This window comes from Paralichthys olivaceus, chromosome 9 (assembly GCF_024713975.1).
Source record: "Paralichthys olivaceus isolate ysfri-2021 chromosome 9, ASM2471397v2, whole genome shotgun sequence".
Taxonomy (NCBI): domain Eukaryota; kingdom Metazoa; phylum Chordata; class Actinopteri; order Pleuronectiformes; family Paralichthyidae; genus Paralichthys; species Paralichthys olivaceus.
In genome coordinates, this window is record NC_091101.1 from 10,808,817 (window position 1) to 10,831,368 (window position 22,552).

The following is a 22,552-nucleotide window of genomic DNA, read 5'->3' on the forward strand; positions in this document are numbered from 1 at the left end:
AGCACACTGTATATAGCCCTCAAGTCAGTAATGCAGACTATATGGGAAGAAAGTAAACATAATATAATGCCTATAATTATGCACAGCAGCATATTTGAGGATGTTCTAAAACGTGTTTTACATTTTAGAGCAAAAATTAGTCTTAAGGGCTTTCACTATGCAAGTACTAAACCTGATTAGTGCAACACAAATCTACCGTGATAGCAAAACAAGGCATACAAGGAAAGCATGGGTTCAAGTGAGGCGAGAAAGCAGAGCTTCATTCTGCAGCACAGACAAAAAAATGAAGAAAGTTGGTTTAATTTCAATTGTTTATTAGGATATAAAGCGGGCACATGAATATGAGAAACGTGTGCACTAATAAGTCAGCTCTCAATAACAAAAAACAAATCCACAGCAAAGAAGTTTGATGTCACTCCAGATTGAAATCCAAACTCTAATACAGCATAAGGAAAACAAACTGGGAGGAAAAACATACTGGAAACACTCAGTTCTACAGTATAAAAAATCCACCTATCAAATAACCATATACCTGCTCACCCTGCTATAGTTCACAGATGTCAAACGAGCCAAACAAAAGATTCAGCCCCACGTCCGAAGCAGCAGGATTTCAGAGCCTCGCTTGTACAATGCGCAGAAGAGGCAGCACAGTGACCACCCCACAGTTGTTGCCTGAAGTACACAACCCCCAACTTTCTCCTGTTTCATTTTAAAGCTCCAACACCTCGCAACTTGTTTCTAGTTTCTTTTGTTAAGATTGTGCTTGACATAACAAAATCTTGATTAGAGTAAATGTAGGAAGACAAACAAGGAGACTTAAAAGTCATTGAAATCCCCTCTTTTCCTCGACTACCTCCTAACTGTGTAGACAAAACATATTGATCCCTCAAGCTGGTCTCATTCTGAGATTGTGGAAGTGTTTGGTCTCATTGACATTTAATGAAGCTCATCTGCTGTGGGGAGTACCAGCACGTGGTCGAGTCATTGTTTAGTCCACTGGGTTCTCCTTCACTGAGCAGCAACGAGGCTTCTTTACAAAGTTTGGACTGCGTAGATGTGTGTACCCCGAGTTTACGATAGGGGACATGTACCAGTCCTGTAGCAAAACAGAAGGCAGAGAAGACCTTTGGTTTGCTGCATCATGTGAACATAAAAAAAAAAACATCAAGAAAAATGAATGTGAGATGCTTAAATTAAAAAAAAAACAACATTATCAGTCCAAATGTTAACAGGGTGCTTATAAATCATAAATCATGATTTTGAAAATAGTGTTTATAGTCAGTTTAAACTTATGTGACTGTTTATAGTGGCATAACAATGTATACAGTTAGAAAAATGTAAGAAAACATGGAAATATATTGAGTTTGGTTCTTTAAGGTTGAACCAGAACATATTTATATCTATTATTAACCCAGCACATCCATGTGAACTACAATAAGGCAGTTGAGAATTTGCATAGTTGACATCTGCAGTACAGAGGGTATTTTTTGCCTTAATCAAACATTATAGCGTAAAACACCAGAGACCCCATACTATTACTTTAAAACTGGTTAGAACAAAACAATTAAATGCCTCCTGGAATTAATCATGATATCATCTATGAAATCCACACCCTTTCCTCTAATTAACATGAGAGAAAAAGGAAAAATATTTTTAAAAAATGCCTTTGTCCAGTTGATTTCCCTCTGACTGTATTTTCCAGATAAGAGACAATTAATACTACAGACTAGAGCACATCTGAACTTATGGAAGAGAAATGAGGCCGTGTAGGAATATAATTGGTCAAACAAACAAGCCGTCTATAGGAAGATATGTTAAAACATTTTTTTCTCTTTGAAAGAACGACGAGCTCGATCTCTATATAAACTCACTGGTCGATATTTTGTGTTGTCTGGAATCAAATGCAGACGAGTCTAGATGCTATCCATGGCTTTAAACTCGCTCAGAGCCTGCACAGGGTTGATGTGTTTCTTCTGCGAGGATCTCTTGACTCTGTTGGTCTGGTCATCCTGCTTCTCTCTCTTCACCAGAGGCTTCTTCTCGGGAGCTTTCATCCTCCAGGAGATGGCCGGCATATTGAGGGACTCCATGCCTTTGCTCTTCTGGTACTTAGTGGATGCCACGTAGGAGGCCTTGACGGTGGACACCACTGTGTTCATCAGGTTCTTTGCAGCCTGGATGAGCGACATGGCGCTGTCCAGCTATTGACATGGAAGAGACGTGAGAGAAGAGCGGAGAAACGATTAGCCTTGTGCTGTTTTCTATTTAGCATCATTTTTTAATTCAAGCCGAGTGAAAGTAACCTCGTATCATTTTGCAGGGGAGAACCAAAACTCAAGTGTTTTTGCTGAGGAATTAACAACCTTTCTAAGTTCGCCTGGCATACAAACAGATGTGAGAAATTGGAGAATATGGAAAAGGTCACACTAATTTAATCTGCACAGTGTAATAGCCTCAGAGACACCGGTGACACTTGACTGGACGTTTTGGAAGCATTCGCAGCCCTACAGAGAGGAGGGAGGAATTCATTATTTCCTGCACACACAGGCAATGTATCTGAATTAATCTGACTAGCAAGTGAGTGGTTAATTATTGCTTAAAGGGTTTGTAAACAGTGGCCTTGTACAATGTTATCTTACGGTTAGGAAACAATTGGGCAGCATTACTTCTTTGTAGCAGACGAATCCATTATTTCTGTTATCTGATCATTCGGTAGAAATATAAGCTGCAAATTACAGTGCAGAGAATGAAACATTAACTCATGACAGACAACAGCCAATGCCATTAAGTCTTTAGCATTATTTAGTTCTTTCAGTAACAGCACATAATAAAACTTAAAAAAGTAGCCAGTGCTTTCTATTGATTTTAGAATCTTTATAGTCAGAAATGAAAAGGTAGGATGAGGGAATTTCACTAAAACTAAAAGCAGTTCAGTTTACTGTCATCGTTTCTCACCAAAATACAACATGTTTGTTCTTACGGCTCCAGAAAAGACAACATTGCTTATCTCACTTTAAAGTTTTATTCTCTTTTAGGTGAATTTTTTGAATCCTGCTCTGTTTTCATCATTATTCCTGCTCTTCTTTAACAGCCCTCTGCAGTCATCAAAACAAGTTTAGTGAATCGTTTGATTTAAAACCTCATTTAAACTGCTCAACTACTCTTTAGCTACTGTGTATAATGAAGATCGTCAATTGACGTGTGATGTTTCTGTGGCTGAAGAGTGAACTTACCCCTGACACCACCAGTTCTCCTCCCAGGTTCTGAACCTCGGCCTTGACTTTGCTGCAGATGTTGAGCTGGTGACAGTACAGGGCGATACGCTGCAGGTAGGCCAGCAGGTCCTGCTTGCAGGTAGAGTCGGGGCACTGCAAGAAAGACAACACTTGTCAACTCAAGTACATCAATTAGTGTATAAGCACGAACGGGTTGATTCTAATACTACCTGCTTGTAAGTGGTACAATGAATTAATTTTTGTCACTTATTTATTTGCTGGCACTACTCAATCTGAATATTTATTTGATTCTACAGATGCAACTATCCCGTACTTTATCATGATGAGTTAGTACCAGTGTGACAGGTTGACACCCACATAAGGGACGTGCTCAGAGCCAAAATGACAAATGCACACCCACAACCTGCTAGATTGATAACTCATCTTCACAGGGTTAAGCATGATCAACTTATACAGAATGCTAATTCTATTAAAAACTTCTGTCAGTCATTTGTTTTTAGCAGGTGGAGATAATCCTGTGTGGAGTCTCTTTGGAAGCAAAATTACTGGCTAGGTTCCCTGCTCATAGTTTAAAATGGCATTTAAACTTAAACAGGTTAACGTCTCATCATCAGTGATCTGAATAAGATCATCAGATTATTGATGTCCATCTGAATGAAGTCAGTGACTTGAGTTGTGAAGGTGCAAATAAACTACTCAGGGTTGGAAAACTCACTCCAACCGGCCTCAATAGGTATATATGTATATGTGGTAAAAGTAGATTTTGGGCCATAAGTTAAGAACAATGTTGAAAAGGCCTCTTTGCAATGAGGCATAACAATATTGTCAAGAGTCAGCTAAGAACACAAAACAAAAAAACACTGGAGCCATAAAAACACCATCAACTTCACAAAATCCAATAAATTCTCATAAGACCTTTTTGAAAGTGGCACTATGTGAAGAGCCCCACAAATGCATCTCATTTAGATTTGGCAATCGTTTTGAATTATTTCATCTCATTACAATTAGACTGGGCTCTACTTTGGAACACCACACCAATCCCTCTACTAGTTTGCTAAACAAGTCCCCTGCCAGCATAGTAATTAGGCCTCAATGTTCTTCTTAGCTGCTCTTTAAGCGAGGGATGTAAACACCCTGATGGGGCCCTGACAGTTAACTTGAGATCGTCAGAGTGACCTGACCAAACACAACAGGTTTGTCAATCCTGGACTGAGACTGCTACAGATGATTACAGGCTGGAAGCTTCACATCACTTAACTTACTATACCTGTGAAAACCTTCAGAGTGACCATGTGACGACGTAAGCCAAAAGGAAAAACTGGCATAGACACCAGAATTGGCAGGTGCTTGGCTGTGTGAAGGAGTTGTCCTTTGGAAGATGTTAATTCTGAGTGCATGGAAAAGGTGAAAGGGAGGTAATAGCAGCCAATATTTAATTGATGGAATCTCTACAGGAAGTAGTTGGCAAGATCGGTACTGTGGAACTGAGGTATGCGGTGAGTCAAAAATGAAGAGTTTTTTTTTTTTCCTGGCTGCAAGTGAGGAAATGACACAGAGAGTGGACGGCAGTTTTCTTTTTCCATTTGTCAATAGTGGCAATTACCACAATTAAAGTGCACTAATCCAAAAACAGAGAAGAAATCCAGCTTTTCTTTTCTCTTTTCAAACAGAGGAAGAGGAAACGTATTTGGGATCGTAATTTTTGGACACTTCAAACAGACTAGGACTTATGATGTGTCTAATCCTGCTGAGTCCCTGGTGGGAGTGTGAGCGCTCATCTGAATATAGTACACTCGCTCGCAGACATATAGCCATGCATGCCTGCATCTACACACCACCCCAGCCAGCACAGCCAGCACAGCCATGATTATTCATACACATCGTACATCATGACGGTGGGAGACTTTAGCTGAATAAGGACAAAAACACATTTATCGGCAACACATCCTTTCACCATGCTCAATATAACCCCACTACATACATATACATCTATACATGTTAATACAAATTGGTCACACAACCAAAAGTACACAACTAAACCCATTAAAAATGTCTTTCTTCATTGAGAGCTCTACAGATGTTTTGTGATGATAATAAAATTATTTTGGCATTCTATTAAAAGGAGGTATGCATGTGGTGATGAAGGGAAAGGGAGCTGGAGGGGATGATCATCATACAGGGGAGGACTAATACATGGCTGAGAGGCTGGAGAAAATGGGGGGGGGGGGGGGCGCTGAGAGAGAGGGGAAAAAAGAGAAGAAAGAACCAGAGAAAAAATAAGTAGTTGGAGAAAAGACGAGGATGGGGAGTGGCCAGAGGGGGAACAGTATGGAGGAGTAAATAAGGGGGCAAAATCCAACTGTGGAAAAGGGACGCAGACAGGAGGATTCAACTGTAGATGAGAGCGAGGGGGGTATAAGTAAGTAATTCTGTGTCTGTGTGTGTGTGTGTGTGTGTATTCCTGTACTTGTGTCTTTGTGAGGACCATTATAAGCATAGAAACTACAGAGTGAGGACGTTTTTGAAATGGGAGGACATTTTGTCAATTTTTCAATTGTTTGATTAAGGGTTTTAATTGACTTGGTTTTGAGGTTATGTTCAGAGTTAGGTGTAGGTCAGGGTTAGGCATTTAGTTTTGATGGTTACGGTTAGTGTTAGGGGCTATTATGTCGATGAGTGTCCTCACTGAGATAGAAGTACAAACGTGTGTGTGTGTGTGTGTGTGTGTGTGTGTGTGTGTGTGTGTGTGTGTGCATGCACACATGCAGCAGCAGCGACCTGGGATGAGGCTGAATGCAGCAGCCATGCTAATGAGGGCTTGGGGAAGTATTCAGACGGCTGAGAGCAGGGCGCTGTGAAAGCATCACTTGTGCTCATACTCCGCTCAGCTGCTGGCTTCACTCAGCACTCAGGAAACTGTGTAAGGCTGCTCTGACTCTGACACGTGAATACAGAAGTTACATGGGGTACAGATAAGAACACCTTGGATTGTTTTGGTAACACAAACACAAGCCCCAGTGTGCCTCTAACTCGAGGGGTATTCACAATTTGATGATCGCTCCAGAGGCTATACATGCAACTGACTACCTTCACTGTGCTGTAGAAATGTTTTCTGAAGCCACATGCATGAATAGATAACTCACATATTACTGACAAACCTTTTAGATCCCTTCTTATACTTGAGGGGATGAATAATTAACAGTGAGAATAACAATTAGTAAATGGGGCATATAATCGATGTGTTTAGTCAACGTATATTCAGGTTGTGCAAACACCAACACTCCAACAGTTGTGATGAAAGTCAAATCTTGCATTACTATCTTACTTACTCATTTCCATTTCACAGGACTAAATTCAGTCATGTGAAAAGCAATGAGATCATCACTGAGTCATTCAAGCTTCTAATCGTGACTTCAATCAGTACCGGCTATCATTGTAATTTTTCTCGTCTTGTCTGAGTGCTGCTGTAAAATGTCCATCAAGCCTGGTGATACAGCTTTTCTCAACATGCTGTGTGGCCACTTATGGACTGGGGCAGTTAACCATGCACGGTCAGCTACTATTGAGCTATGGCAAAGCAGGAAGAGGAGCACTGGAGACTTCATCACACAACTCTGGACACCTTTTCAAGGCAAACTGAAAAGGTGAGACATCTTTCAAAAGGAGTCAGGAAGAAATGTCAATGATTCTTCTGTAGTGGTTCTTGTCTTTGCACTTCTAGCTTTAAGGTCCTTCCCCAAAAATAAAGGTGAAACATCAAAGTTGTGAGAAAGGGCAGCAGGCCGTTGGTTTAATTTGTTCATTCTCTTTATCTCTTACGCACAGTGGCAAGAGAAAGTATCCAGCACAGTATAGTGTGGATTCCTGACCTGAGCCAGGTAGGGCCATTTTTTGAAAAGGTATTGGGGTCAGTCAAGTTAGCTGGGCTTATTTTTATTTTTTTTGACACTGCACTAGGGATGTCAAGATACCAAAAATGTAGTAGTTGATACTTGATACCATGAAATTTGCATGATTCATGATATCGAATTCAATATCACGGCAAACAACAAAACCGAAAATCCCATTTACTTAAAGACACTGCTTTATAAAAACATATTTGAAGATACAATAAAACAAAAGTTGCTATGTAGCCATCAAGTAATGAATAAAAAGAAAAGACTACACACACCTATATAGTCAAGCACATTAACTGCACAGGGCATTGGTCGGTTTCGGACAAAACAAACTCAACGTTTTTCAGGTTCCAGTCAGGCTCTGTTATTTTCTCTTGGGCTCGCAAGGGTTGGGAATTTTTCATGCTGTTCATGACTTAAAGTTTATTCCATATTCGTAGGGTTTCAGTTCATAAGTGTGTTTTTTTTTTTTGCAATCCATAAGATTAAGCTGTTGCTCTAGAGACGGTGCAGAGTACAGCGCAAAAAGGTAAAATCCCCGAAATAAGAAAAAGAGATGAGGGAACAAGAATGACAGAGCAGGATCCTGAACAGAAGGATTGCGTTGTGCGATGTGTTGGGTAATGTCAATGATATAAATGATGATCAGGAAGGTCAGGTCCCATCATTGGAAATGCCATGCAGTTCCACTGAATCCCATTATACAGACCAGAGACAGCGGCAGAGCCACTGTGCTTCTGACGCCCAGCACTGACCTTTCAGGACGAATCACCCAGAGGAAATGCCAATTTCCAATATTTACTGACACGGCAGCATTCTAATGTGCCACTGCCAGCAACCTGTTGGAGCGGGCCACAGGCACTGAGCAGAAATAGTGTTTTCTCATTTGTTTTTGATGAAATCGACACCGTTTCTAGACCAAGAGGGGTAATTATGAGGATTTTTGCTTAATGTCTTCATTGGAGCGCCATTTTCTTCTAAGCTGATTAATAGAGTGGTAGAAAATGTAAAGCTAAGCCGAGCTATGGAAATATACAATATTTTTCACCCTATCCATGAAGCTTATTTTTATTTAAGCTGAGAAACAACAATTAAGAGGGAACACAGATGGCATCATTTCTAAAGGTATTGTATACTGATAACTATGCCTCAACCCTATAAATCACCCTATATAATAATGTAGTGACAGGGCAATTTGTTCCCCCACTGCAGTTAAATGACGAACACACAAAAAAAGGGGAAGCTGGGGTGTGTGATGCGGTGGCTGGATTTTCATGGCTCAAAGGGAGGAAAACAGATCCAGAACCTTAGACCAGCCAGCATGTTTAACTGTGCAGCTTTACTGCTCCAACATACAAAGCATTCAACAGGGGGAGGGAGGAAAAAAAACTCAGATATTTGTGTGGCTGTGTGCGTGTTGGAGGGTTGTGGATAATTAACTATGCCTAACCTGAGAAAGACCCTCCAGGACATAATGCCACAGGGCAACTTTATCTACCATTACAACTCAAAACTGCCATGAGGGTTGCAGGCAAGGGGAGATATATATTTTAGTGTTCTGTGGGAAAAATACTGTGAGCGAGATCCATGGCAAAGTTTAAGGAGATAGAGGGAACAAAGCAGTGGAAAGACCATTCTGTTACTCTAGGCAGGAACTGAAGTAGGAGATAACGCTATGCAGGGGTAGAAAACTATTGATTCCAAGCTGTAGTCCGTAGACACTTCAAGATGAATACACTGCCACATAAAAAATGTTTAATATATTAAATGCAATTTTAAAAGGTGAAAACAGTGGTGGATAAAATAGTGAAAAGTGCAGATAGAAGTCATGGTTTCGAAGGCACTGGGGAAAGGGAATTTAAAAAAAATCCAGCAGTGACAAATTTAACAAGAGTTGTGTTGGAGGATAAAACCTTGAGCAGACTTTCTATTCACCTGACATCAGATAAACTTGGGTGTGATGGTGTTTTCTGTGTACAACCTAGTTATTGGGTTTTACAGTTAATATGTTATGCACTAAATTTCGACCTTCTGGTGCAGATTATATTTCTGTTGATGGCAAAATATAAATATGCCATGGGCGACCAATATCAATCAAGATGAATGTCAAACAGAATGATGATAGCCAGGTCTCTCCCGCTTACTGCACCTGCTAAAAAGATGCTGCATATTTGTGTGGCAGCTGATTGAATCACACTGGAACTTGGGAGTGATAATGTGACATTGAAGCAGACTGAGAGCCTGGCTATGACAGGAGAGAATCAAGCTGGGGGCAAGCCAAAAAGACTGACTTCAGAGGTAACCACGGGGACCAATTAAATGGCCCTCATCAATTTTTAATGCACAAGCTGCACCTGTCAGTCCGACACCTCACTGTGGTAGTTGTAAACTGATAACTTAACATTGCCTCAACAGAATAGGTATGCACAAACAGCCTTGATAAATCATTTATGCTCTCAACTTTTTCACATTCAGACACTGACTTTCATTTGACCCTTGACAGCCTTTTTGTCACATTTCACACCTGACTGTGCCAAAACCTCAGATTTGCATTTGCATGTTGAGAGACAAAGACAAAGGCCCTCACATCTTTGAAATATGTATTCAGAAGCTTAACATCATTAAGTCAGCCCAAACCATAATAATCCATTCTCTCCAGGTTTTGCCTTTATGTGTTAATATCAATTTAGCTGTGTTTCCCATCCTCCTTTACGCTGAAGTCTCCACCTTTAGGAGCTCGTTGGTTATAAGGCGCTTCTTTTAATCACAGACCTATGAATGTACAAACACATTTAAATACTGAATTATTGTGGGTAAATGCATTTCAAAAATTTGTTGGGCTACATTTGGTTGGGTTGACTTGCAGTTAGCTCAGATCTGACCCTTGAACTGCTGAGCTGAGAATTTGTGGGATCTTTGGGTTATTTTGCTTCTCCACTGCAGTGGATAATTTACAACCCTGTCTGCTGTAAAGCGTCTTGGGCCAGAGCTGGGATTAGACTGTGACCAGCAACAGAGCCCATGGATCACCATAAATTCCCACTGATTGAATGCAAATTGGAAAAGTACACTATATGTGTCAGTATACATCATGAGAATAAAGCTTGCACAACAAACACGGACACAGCACGTGCATGCCCGTTCTCTAAATATGCAAGCCTTATGTGTATGTGTTTCTATGGGTACATGCAAGTGCTTGCGTGGTTAGCAGGCAAGGAGCAGAAATTTATTGACTACATAGTGGCTAACACATTTGCATTATAAATCTCAATTACATAGCATTATTTGTTTACCAGCCCACTAAGATGGAATTCTTATAAGGTGCCCTGCAGAGAAGGGTCATAAATTCTTAATAAACTGCAGTGCAGACCTTTGTGTGGCACTGACCTAAATCCTGCAGCTCATCTCAGCACTACACTCATTTCTTTAAACTTTAATAAGGCTCCATTACACATATTTAACTGGTTTTCAGAAACCCTAAACTAAAGAATGTCCACCTGCATATTTCTGTTGAACACAATATGCACGTACCAAAACATGCATCAGCACTGTCTTGTGGATGAAGACGCGGGTTAAGATGCTCTGCTATCAGTCTAGAACCATCTGCTGATGTGTTTTATATGGGGAGTAAACCCGCATAGGCCCTCCAGGCCAAAGGCACAGAGCGCAAGTAATTAATATGCCTAGGTTAATGAGCAGTCCCAGCATTGCCTTTGCTCCTCTGACTGTCAGTATGTGTGCATCTTGGTACTCACTGTACTACTGCTGCTGGAGTGTAGAGACTATCCCAGCATGCCATGCCTTTGCTCAGAGTGGGCCTGTGGCATCTCCTGCTTTGTTAGAGATATGGCCCTAAATATAAACCGCTCGTGTAAATAAATACATTTTTAAAAAACTGCCACCTGGCAATTATACTGCTAATTAAAAGGCTAACTCTTAATGGATTCATCTCTCAGGAGAGATGTTCCCCTCTTCACACAAATGCACTGCCCACTCTTCCTACCTCTCCTATCTTTCCATCATTCTTCCTCTACCCCACGTCCTAACCCAGCCCTGGCTGATGTGCTACGGGTGAGTGTTGCCTGGTCTGCTAGTGTTTTGGTCTCTGCTGAGAGATAAAGGCTAAGGGGGACAGCTGGATGGGTTCAGAGGCTGGAGGGGTCCTCGCTCTTGGCAAAGACTTCTGTTCCAGCAACCAAAGCTCTTAATTTATTCATACTTTGAGTGCTTCAAACCCCAAAATCCCCAAATTGTGTGTACACATACAAACATACACATAGGCAGAAAAAAAAGATAAAGAAACAAGTCACTACAAATAGTTGAGGATGGAAGAATAAAACAGTTAACAAAATCCAACACATCCATACACATGTGCCTGCAGAGACTCAGGCCAGTCAACAGTCGCGTTTGCATGTAAGCACACATACACATGCGCACACGCACACACGCACACACGCACACACACACACACACACACACACACACAGACACACACACTCCCATCTGTTTTCTTTAGGGGATTACAGTGTTTTCATTAAAGTGAATAAGCATCTACAAAAGCGGTAGTGAGGCATAAAAAAAAGTCACTTTCCAGAACGGCTTATTCCCTGTTCAGACGATTCAGATGCAATTAGGTCAGTACAGGTAAGACTATGACTTTGTGATAGATGTAGACCTGTAATATTAGGGATCTGAGGGCACCTTAAATAAAATATCATACGTGCAGGGCTCTTAGAGGCCAGCAGCTCATTATGTCAGACTGTGAGGGAGAGATCTATGCTGAGAGCTGGATGCAGATGTTTCCAGCATATGTTGGCATAATTGAATCCCCGGTTGTGCTGAAAATCGGACAAAGGTAATTGATATACCTCTTACGCCCATTTAAGTGTGAGCTAAATTTATGGAGAAGCCCTCTATAAACTATAGGCTTTTTTGACATATCAGCACATGTAGAATATACTCCTCATCTCATGTGCACCCTAACAACCGGTATAAAAAAAGCTGTGATGTAAAACTACATAATCCATAAATCAATTATTTACCACTGCCTTGTGTAAGAAACCCTGTTTAGAGGCAAATATTTAAATTATGGTGCAAAATAGACTTTATCATGACTGATGCAAAGCACTTAAATCCATGTGATGGCCGTCGAGACCGAAACATTCAATTTGAATGAGCACATTATTTAACAAACGCACTTTAGGTGGTTACACTGTTTCGAAGATATCAGTAGAGATGTTCACAAAACGAGAAGAAGACAAAGACTGATGCCTCCAAACAAACCAGTGTTATTAAAACATGTCAAGTCAGCATGAGCCCTGCAGAGCGACCATGTTCTTGGACAGAAATGGAAGAAACCAGCGGCTGCTTCATCTCAACCATGGAAGCAAGCAGCATCTTAAGCGTAGAGAAGATCATGTCTCATTGCAAACATCACAACTAAACTCTTCCACGATTTAACAACAAAATGTATACATATTTCAGACATGGAGGCTATAAGTCTCTACCATAGAGATGGCACATGAATAAGTTGGGGGATAAATCATGTACAGTGTTTCCCTAAGGAATGGTAGTGTAAGTATTTAAGTGAAATATGAGGCCATGGATAATTGAATGTGTGTTTCCCTATGTCATGGACCATGGTCTCTGGGGAAAAGGATATATGTGGAGGGATGATGGAATAGGGAATTGGGGAGTGGGAGATAGAAGGATTAGAGAAGGGGGGTGTTTGAGAGAAATTGGTAAAGACTGGTAAGGGGTGTCTCATGAATAACACAAATCAAAGCAGTTGTTAACATCAGAAGGACTCTGCTGTGTGAGCCTTTTACTTGAATTTGATCCTTAATGTGCAAATGAGAAAAAATAAAATGAAATAAAAAAAGCATTAGTCCAAAAATAAATTTCAGCTAGTGAAGTTGTTGTTATTTTTGAAAATGTGGATTAAAGGAACAAGGGCACAGAATACTCCAAAAGTAAAGTTTTCTGTTATTTGAGTCTTTAAATCCGGATTACATGCATCGCTGTTAAAGGGACATTTAAAAACAAAAGGAGGGGCTGTCAAGATGTAATCAGTATGAAAGCTTTGCTTTTTTTTAACTCTGCAACTAAAGCACGCAGCAATGTCAGTTCCTTCTGCAACACAGGAGCAGAGAACAAGTTGTGCATTTGGATAATGAAAAAGTTTGCTAAACTCCAGCTCAATTGTGTCAACTTGTGCAATGTAGTCAGAACATCCATGACTTACAAGATAGTACATTTAATTTGTTGATGTAAATTAATGAGCACAACTAAGATGAAATGCATCCCTTATTGAAATATAATGGAGGGAGTAGCCTAAGTGCAAAATGTTCCCCCATCTTACAACACAACAAACACGAAATTAAATTGATACCAAAGCCTTTTTTACTTTTTTAAGAAGCTTCTCTTTTCAAAATGTTTTAGGTCCCCCTCCTACTTGAAACATGTAATTTAAAAGCTCAAGTGAATACATTCCCTTTATCATTTGTTTTGCTGCACTTGTTGCTGATTAATCAAGCCCTGACAGAGTCACTACAATTCTGATTATATATTGGGGTTTCATCAAACCCTTGGGGACAGGGTTCATTAACAACTTACATTGTCAGCGATGGTGCGGCCCAGCTTGTCCATTCTTGATCCTGCCTCTGCGATTTTTTTGGCAGCACTGATGACATCAGACGTATTCTTCAGTGGCCCTTTTCCTCTGGGGAGAAAAATTGGAAGGATCAGTCAGTTTCTGATCTACTGCAGCCTCATTCAATATGCAGGAGGAGCATCTCAGTCATGGAGCAGTGGTTGGTTTTGGATGGTTGTTTTTCAGTTAACGACAAGTATGGATCTAGTGGCATGACTTATGGGAGTAGTTCAGGGAAACCTCACAAAAATAAATGTATATGCCAACAGACAAATGATGCTACAAATGCAAAACAGTAGGCACCATACTGTTCAGTCAGAGATGAGAACGTTTTACAACCCATTATAAAGCGTGCAGAGAGGCAGCCTTGCCTGTCAGAACTGGAACCAGAATGGGACAATGGAGCTGCACCATCACCCTCTCTCTCCCAACCTCTTACAAAATAGGGAAGTACCCAAAAATGTTCAGCAAAATGAGAGACAATTTCTATTCAGAATGTGCTTTTAAAAAATGGCAGCACAATCATACTTAATAGTTCTCGTGAAAACCCTGATTCAAAGGGCCATCGTATTTTACTGATCACCAGCTTTCACATTACAAAAAAATGATCAATTCAATCTAGTTTGCACCCTTTTATTCAAGCAGCTTTGAAGAGTTTATCAGAAGCAAATGGGACTGGTTTCAGGTCTATTGGTGGAGATAAATTGGCTGCCCCCAGAAACCCTTCACTCTTGCACACACAAACACAGACAGGCAATGTATTTGCATTGTCATTTTCATCCAGGTATGGGACTAAGAAGGAGAACCACAGAAAAGACGAGAGAATTGAAAGTGTAGAGATGAGAATATCATTTAATTTTAAGGCACTATTCATTGTTACAACATAATAGTCATTCTTGACTATTCTAACCCTTCTTAAGCCAATCAAAGCAGGTCCCAACATGGGTCAGTCTAGTCCAGCCCTGACCTGATCCACTGTAAAGCTTGTCAAACATTTTCCATTTTTTTTCTACCCCCACAAGGGACTCTGGGACACAGTTGGCAAGAGGCACAAATTGGATTCAAAGCTGCTCTCTCCAGGCTAAAAAATGAGCCATCCAACCCAGAACAGATGGAATTTTGTGTTCTGTTCTCCCGCTTCCTCTTCCCTCCCCTCCCCTCGCATCTCCAACCCTTCCCCTCCCTTGCTCTGCTATAAAGCAAGTCGGGTCCGAGGCCACGCGTCAGAGCACATACTGGAAGCTCTCTGGGGGCAAGTCAAACCCCGGAGACAGATCTACAGGCACTGTGCAGAGTTCTGGGAAAAAAAGACAGCATAACCCTAACCCTTTTAATTGAGTGTTGCTAGTATAATGCTATACTTTGCCCCAATAAAATAAACCCCATCCCATCATGGTGCTTAAAGACAACAACCACTGATTTCATTCCTGTAACCCCACTTGCTTTAGCCCTAAGAGATAAATGGCTAGATTCCTCACCATGTACAGCTCTGTCTCAGAGGCCATGTGACGACTGGGAAAAGCACAAAGAGAACATGTCAAGAGACGGGAAAACTCTTGACAAGTTCACCCTAGTAAGATTTTCATGGTGAATTCATACATGCAGAGAGGGCTGGGAACTTCAGGTCTGGTGACAGCTGCAGGCCTCCAGATGGGTGTAAACCACATCAGACTGAGCACTCCACAGCACAGAATGCTCCGAGACAGGTGGCCCCAAAATATGTTGCATGCATCCAAGCCACACATGCCTTATTCATGAAAGCTGCCACACAGCCATAAGCGATGCACAAGTCAACGAGAACCTTTCTCTCTCTCAGTGCAGCTTTGTCAAGGGAGAGGTCCAGATCAATTACCTCATACAGCATTAACCTTGGCAGGGCTTTGTGCCAGCTCAAGGTTGAGGGGGCAATAATTTGGGCGCAGGCTGAATTAGCCAGGGACTGACCTTCCATGTGCTACTGCCGCATGCAAGAGGGGGGGCATAATATAAAGATATATATTCAGCCCTCAGACACAGCAGGATATATAGAGTGCAATCCAGAGTCTGAGTGTGCCACATAAAAAGTTCCAGTATTAGCCCATAAATTAGCAAACTCTCCAGAGTAACTGCACTGATAACACAAGCAAAAGAAAATCCTTTCCCGTGGGTTTCTTCTACAAACTCTGTTTCAATTACAAAGAACCATTTTGACCATATTGACATCTCTAAAGTCAAAGACATTAAAGCTTACGGTTGGGTACATCAGTGTAAATATTACAAATAATTGCAATATTATTTTCGAGAAATTAAAAACCTAAGCTAAAAACAAGCTTCCTTCGATTGCTTGACAACTCACACAACTGAGGCAATCTGTTGATAATAATCAACAGCCCTAAGATGGAAGCAGCATCATATACATTTCATTTACATCTGTGTCTATAGAGGTTGTAATATAAAAAAGAGCAATTACTTTTTTATTATTTGGATGAATAGGTAGCAAATTAAAAATTACAGGGTTCTGTGTAACCTCAGTTAAAGCCTGGCTGTGTTGCACTTCTTTGGCCGAGGAGACGGGATCTTTGACCCATACAGAGGATGAAGGCAGAGTGGCAGAATTTCATCATCATTTGAAATGTGACTCAGAGTCGGGCACAAAATGTCCTCTGAGTAATTCACTTGAAATTTTAAAAAGACACAGTCATACAAATACAGTCAGGCGCAAATATATTCAACCAGTTTAAATGTCTCCTCACATCCTCCACATACACATAATACATTTTCGCAGCATGAGCTGCTCACACAGCCGCATAGAAATGCTGTTCAAACCTAATCAATATGTGTCAATATTTCCACCCAGCCTCTTTCAAAAGAAGATATCTCAGTTATCCCGGTCATATTTCTAGAATATTATAATCATATTTCTAAGTGCTATACAAAGCATGAACTTGAGGTTCTTGAAGATTCTTTACTTCTCATCTCAAAAACCTGTAACCTGATCACAAGTGGACAGCTCTACGTTCAGATGTGAACGTCACCAAGATGCATTGAGGATGCATTTATGATCCGATCACTCAGACCATATTTGGAGGTTAGGGTAAATCAAAGTTTTTTTTCAAAAGGGTCTCATTGTAAAGCTATGTGAATCAGATTCACTCGGCCACTCGCTCTCACATGGACACACAACAACACACACGCAAACACATCGACAGTGGAATCATCAGTATAAAGTCAGACCAGCTACAAACAACATCGTTTGGTGTGAACAGGGCCCCAGACATTTAATTTACGCAGCACCTGTAGAGTTGTTGGGATCATGATTTGTGTGTTTTATTAAACAGCATCCATGTGTACACTTAAAGCCCAGTAATACCTTGGTCCTGTTCGTAACTGGCATTAACATGAGTCATGGGTGATCAGATCACAAGTGGACAGCTCTAAGTAAGTCAGTTCACAACTGGCATTTAAATCAGAGAGCCGGCTACTCATTGAAGTCCAGGTGGCTACTTTATCACCACATGTCCTCAAATAGTGAAGTAAATATAAGTGGCCATATTTTAATAGGAAGCCTTGTTTGCCCTCCTCTCTCTGCCCGAGGCGGGACTGCAGTGCATTCCCAAAAACACACACACAGAGCGAGCTAGGCGTACAGGTCGTGGTGGCCACGGTGAACCAGGTGAAGTGAAGAAAACCTGAGTTCACAACAGCTACACTTTTTCACTGTGAGTGCAATAAAAAGTAAAAGGTCAATTAAGTACTTTGTATATACCGGTTCAACAAACAAAAACTTTATTTACACCTTTTTTTTCCAATCTCCCTCCATATTTTACACAACCACTTCATGCTGGTTAAGTTAAGTCTAGTACGGTCCAAATTCATCACCACACACACATGCAGCCTGACCCGATACACCCACACAATGCACACACACAGAGTGATCGGACACGTGTAAACTCGGACAGACTGGAGAGCTGGAGGAGCACTCAGTTTGGCTCGATTCGGTTGGCAGTGCTCAGCGTGAATGATAGAGACACTGCCACGGGTTTGGTGGTACTGTGGCTGGGCTGTGTGCACTCTGGCACGGGCAGATGTTAGCTTAGCTACTGTCTGAGACAATCCAGTGACCCCACCTTCTCTATCTGCAGACAGTGAATCACAGCAGCAGCAGGGGAAAGAAGTCAGAGGTCAGACTGATACCAACTGATATCTGTTCTTCCTACTCTCTGAACTTAACTCTAGAATATTGTTTATTTACCGATATTTTACATTTGTTTCCAGTGACACATTGAGTTAATAGAGTCATAACAGACACAAATCATGTTTTATGAATAAAAAAATAATATAAAAGAGCTTCCTGCAGTAAAATATATGATCAACATGTTTCTCCAAATCATATATTTCATCCTTGATTTGTGTGAAACGTCCTATTTTTATTTTCTGATTTTCAATTGTCCTCAAATTATCACTTACAATATGATAATATCCACACTACAAAATATCAAAATATACAATGATTAGATCAGTGTATATGATGGAATAATTGCATCGGAATGTACCACAGGAAAACAGATTTGGGCTTTTACAGCAAAAACCTCTAAGAGGCTACTCATTCAATCTCGCTACTCCATAACTCGTGCACTGTGTCTCCCCATGCATCTCTAGTGACAACTTTTGATCAGATCTTGCCTCCCCGCTCTATATGCAAATAAACACGTACATCATTGCTGTTTTCAAAGACCAAATGTGTTGTTGTTTTTAGCCAGTCTGACAGTGACAGACGGGGCCACAGTCAGCGGATGAGAGAGAGAGATGCGAGTGAATCAATGTACACAAATCTGCAATGAATTAAGATTTTTCCCCTTTGAAATCATTTTCATAAAAAAACAGCAGATTAACAATTTGTGGCAGTCAATGTCATTGTTATTGTGTCAGTGGCCACAAATGGGTTCATACAGCTAAAGACCGTCTGTGTCGTCTGTGTTCTTAGACTTGTACCTAGAGCTGTCCACTGGGGATTGGATTACTCGCCATGCTTCTACATCCTGAACGCCAGCGAATTCTCGAAGATATAACATGGCAACTTTGGTTTGGTTCAGTGTAAAAAAAATAAAAAATCTAAGAAAGCACAACATGGTGTCTCCTTAATGCCAATGTAGTGGGATCTCTTGGATTTGTGACTCCAATGTCTCACAAATGACCTTAATGATTGTTAAGGTGTAAATGACTCCACAAGACGTGTGACTTCCCTCAAGTCAGTCAACACTGAAGACGCCTTTATGGCCCTGTTCAGATGTGGTATTAACGCCTGTCCTGAGAGATCCAATCACAATTGGTCAGCTCTAAGAACGTCACCAAGCAATAGAATGTGTCCTGAATGAGTCTCTTGTGACCAGATGTCACTCCCCCGTTCTATATGCAAATAAACATGTACACTATTTTTGTTCGCAATCACATGAGAATTAAATATGTGTGCTGTCAATATCTTTGTGTTTCTGTATGAGAAGGAAAAATGAAGAGGAGGGAGTGGAGCCAGGAGAGGCTGAGCAAATCAATGCGAGCAGCTTTACAATGAAATAAGATTTTTCCCATTTGGGGGAAAAAAGAAGAAAAATTAAATCAAAACTGTCTGTCAGTGTTGCTATTGTGGCTGTGGCCACAAATAATTCAATGTAAGAGCACTTAGAGGTGTAAAAATACTGTATGTAGTACTTCACAGCTTAAGAATGTGGCTGCATGTGTCCCAAAGTGATCAGATCTCACATGTTCCTAGCACTGACCACTTGTGATTGGCTTACTCAGGAAAGATGATAATTCAATCAGGACAGGTGTGAACGGGGTCTTTACAGTTGTTTTTGGATTCCCTTACAAAAAACTATTTTCATTACAACATTTTTTCCCGCAGTCTATAAAAGTCTAGTTTATCAGTGTCACTTTCTTCGGTAAAATACTATAGGATTTTACAGCTGCTGATCAAGAAGCACGGGGCAGCAGTAAGCCCAATTATGGTAAATGAAATGTTGTGTTCTTCGAACATACAGTGCACTTGCAGAGATGTGTTTCCTGCTTGTGTTGTCTGGGTTTTTTTGCATTACGCAAGAGTCTGTGATAGCTTGAGAATCTAAATACGCTTCATTGCTAAAAGCACCAAGAGTTCATTACACTTGTCTATCAACACAAGAGGGATTACGGAACTAGTATATCTAGGGAAAAAAATTCAAATGTATTATTTTTCTAGTTATAATGTCTGATGTCTGTTATATGCTGTTTCTTAAGAGGCTTATGAATAGTGCTTAAGAAAATAAAACAATTACAGTAGAGTAACAATTCATTTTGAAGTGACAAGCCTTTTTTTTATTTTGGTGAGTGTGACATCTCTTTGTTGGTTTTGATCGCATATTTTGTTTGAAATGTCATAATACCCACGTGATGTTGATTAAATTCAAAACGTTTTATAACTCTAAAATACATTGCTGCGGTTACATTAGAAAAATTATCTGCACAAATCAATACTGAAATATGAAGTATTCTGAAGTTTTCTGAAAATACTTAAAGCTTCCAGACATTCTATTTTTAGTAGAGGCAGCTTTTGAAGGAGTATTTTCAGCAAAGATGTTTCATATTATAGCAGGACACATTATGATTCCGGAGATGTTTTTCCAACCATTTCTCTGCCATCTTTATTGTCTCAGCAAACCACTGACACGGGTGGATAAGGCCACCCTCTAGCAGCTCTGCGTTTAAGATTTACAGTGCTCACCCAGCTGTATTCATGAACCAGAGAGAGGGAGATTTGATGCACTGCTTATGGTTGTGCATATTAAGATTAGGGAAGGATGGAAAAATAATCAAGAAGAAAATCCTACCTACAGTGCTGCTTAAGGAAAATGAAGAGCATTGATGCATAAATAGTAGTATTTTACTAGATGCATAGCATTGTGCAGATATGGGCAAATGCTTGGAAACAAAAGTAAGCCTATTGGATGATGTTGGGTGTATTTGACAAATGCCTAACTTAAACATGCATTCTGTCTTGCAGGCATTTTGCTGGAATTGCCCAGAATAATATGAATGTGAGGAGAAGTTAAGAAGGCACATGTAAAAAAATAAAAAAATAAATAAAAAGACAAATATATAGACTAAATGTTTAACTACTTCAATCAAAGTGATTATTTAAAAATGTGTACATATTCGAAAGAAAAATTTAGATGAATTTTAAGGCCAGGAAAAAAATATCTAAAATTTGTCTGTGGGAGGGAGCCATGTTGTCAGTCTGAACTCACCTGGTGAAGTCTGTCATCTCCATCATGATCATGCACATCTGCTTGGCCAACACAATGATGTCATTGCCGCTGTCATCCCACTTGGATACCTCAGCATCCAGCTTGCTCTTCTCTTCTTGGAAGCTAGCCACCTGTTCTGCAATCTTCGCCTTCTGCTCCTGGGGCAACTGGGCCATGATAGCCTGAAGGAGGAATTATGGAAAATGTGGTGGGTTAGCACACTAGACATCAACATACTGTGAGTGAGGCCATTTCTGTGTCTCTGGGGCATTTTGTTTTACATCATCCCCTATGGTTTCCATGGATGCACAAGAGTTTTCTTGCCAGGCAAGAACCCGAGCCACAGTGGGACTATATAGTGCAACACTGCTGTGTTCCTAGATTGAGTTCTCGAATACAGCATTGGAATTAAACACATGCTCAAACAATAACTATACTCCCTGGACACTTTATGTTCACCTGAACTGCAGCACTATTCCCTTATGATGGTTATAATGCTCAGTTTTTATTAAAACATTCCGTTATATTGGTAGTGTTGCACACAACTGCATTATAAAGGCTCTAAATGGGGTTCACAGTAACTTAGAAATATACAACCTCTCCTGAAAAAATTAAATTACATTGAACACTGAGCTTCGGGCCACTGAAAAAGATAAATAGAAAGCATTTATTTAGCAGTAAATAATATCATTGGCAAGTTTGTTTAGCAGCATTTCCATCCATCCTGGCTAAATGTTTCAAAATAGGAAGTCAAACAATCAGTGAATGAAGTTGTGAGGCTGAGTTAGGCTGAGAAAAGTAAGAGAATGAAATGAAATATCATCACATAAGCGTTTATTCCTTTACTGGTGCTGGACTCTCAACTAAGCTTCAGTAAAGCTGCACAAGCGAGTGCAAACATGAAAACACCCCCCATCCAACAAATAAACCAAAAAAAAACATGGTGGAAATGTAGTGATGGATCATTCACCCATTAGATATTTTCAAGATTAAATTGTTACTCTATTCTTTGTAACATTCAAAGTTGTCCCCACTCAATGAGGGAGAGCAAGTGATAGCAGTGGAAGATCAAAAGTCTGATGTTGTTCTAGAGTCTGGAATATACACTGCAGTGTTTCCCAACTGACTGAGCGTGTGAGTCAAATTGAGATGCTATTGTATAAGCTGTAAAAATGAATTACTTAAAAAAAAATACTTGGGTCACATATTCTGTGTTGGTAACGTGCCAACTGTGGATGATCAATAGCATAGGAGGGTGGGGCATTTTGAAAGAAAAATCATCTGGTACATTGACATGAGTGTACTGTTACAAAGGGATCATAAATGAATCTGACTTCAAATAAATCTAAAAATGATATGTGTACTGTACTACAGCCTTATGTATATGGCATCAAACTGTAATGTATTTTATTGTACAATGATCACATTTTCCACTAATGCATTGTCAAACATGAATTTAATCAAGTTGAAAGACAAAATTTAACTCCATAACTGAAAATATATTAAAAAAGT

General features: G+C 40.2%; 1 protein-coding gene across 2 annotated transcripts in view; it reads right to left on the reverse strand.

The window, feature by feature from the left end:
- Window positions 1–297: 297 nt before the first annotated feature.
- ctnna1 (catenin (cadherin-associated protein), alpha 1) overlaps window positions 298–22,552 on the reverse strand; it is a 71,243-nt gene continuing 48,988 nt past the window's right edge. The window contains exons 15-19 of one of the 2 annotated variants that reach the window (XM_069531356.1): window positions 21,041–21,222; window positions 13,748–13,853; window positions 3,234–3,368; window positions 1,872–2,201; window positions 298–1,096 (exon numbers count right to left, since the gene is read on the reverse strand). In XM_069531356.1, the coding sequence (XP_069387457.1) occupies window positions 1,914–2,201; window positions 3,234–3,368; window positions 13,748–13,853; window positions 21,041–21,222 (711 nt within the window). In that variant the 3' untranslated portion in view covers window positions 298–1,096; window positions 1,872–1,913. Of the gene's footprint in view, window positions 2,202–3,233; window positions 3,369–13,747; window positions 13,854–21,040; window positions 21,223–22,552 lie in introns of both variants that reach the window. The other variant, XM_069531355.1, reaches the window with a different exon arrangement.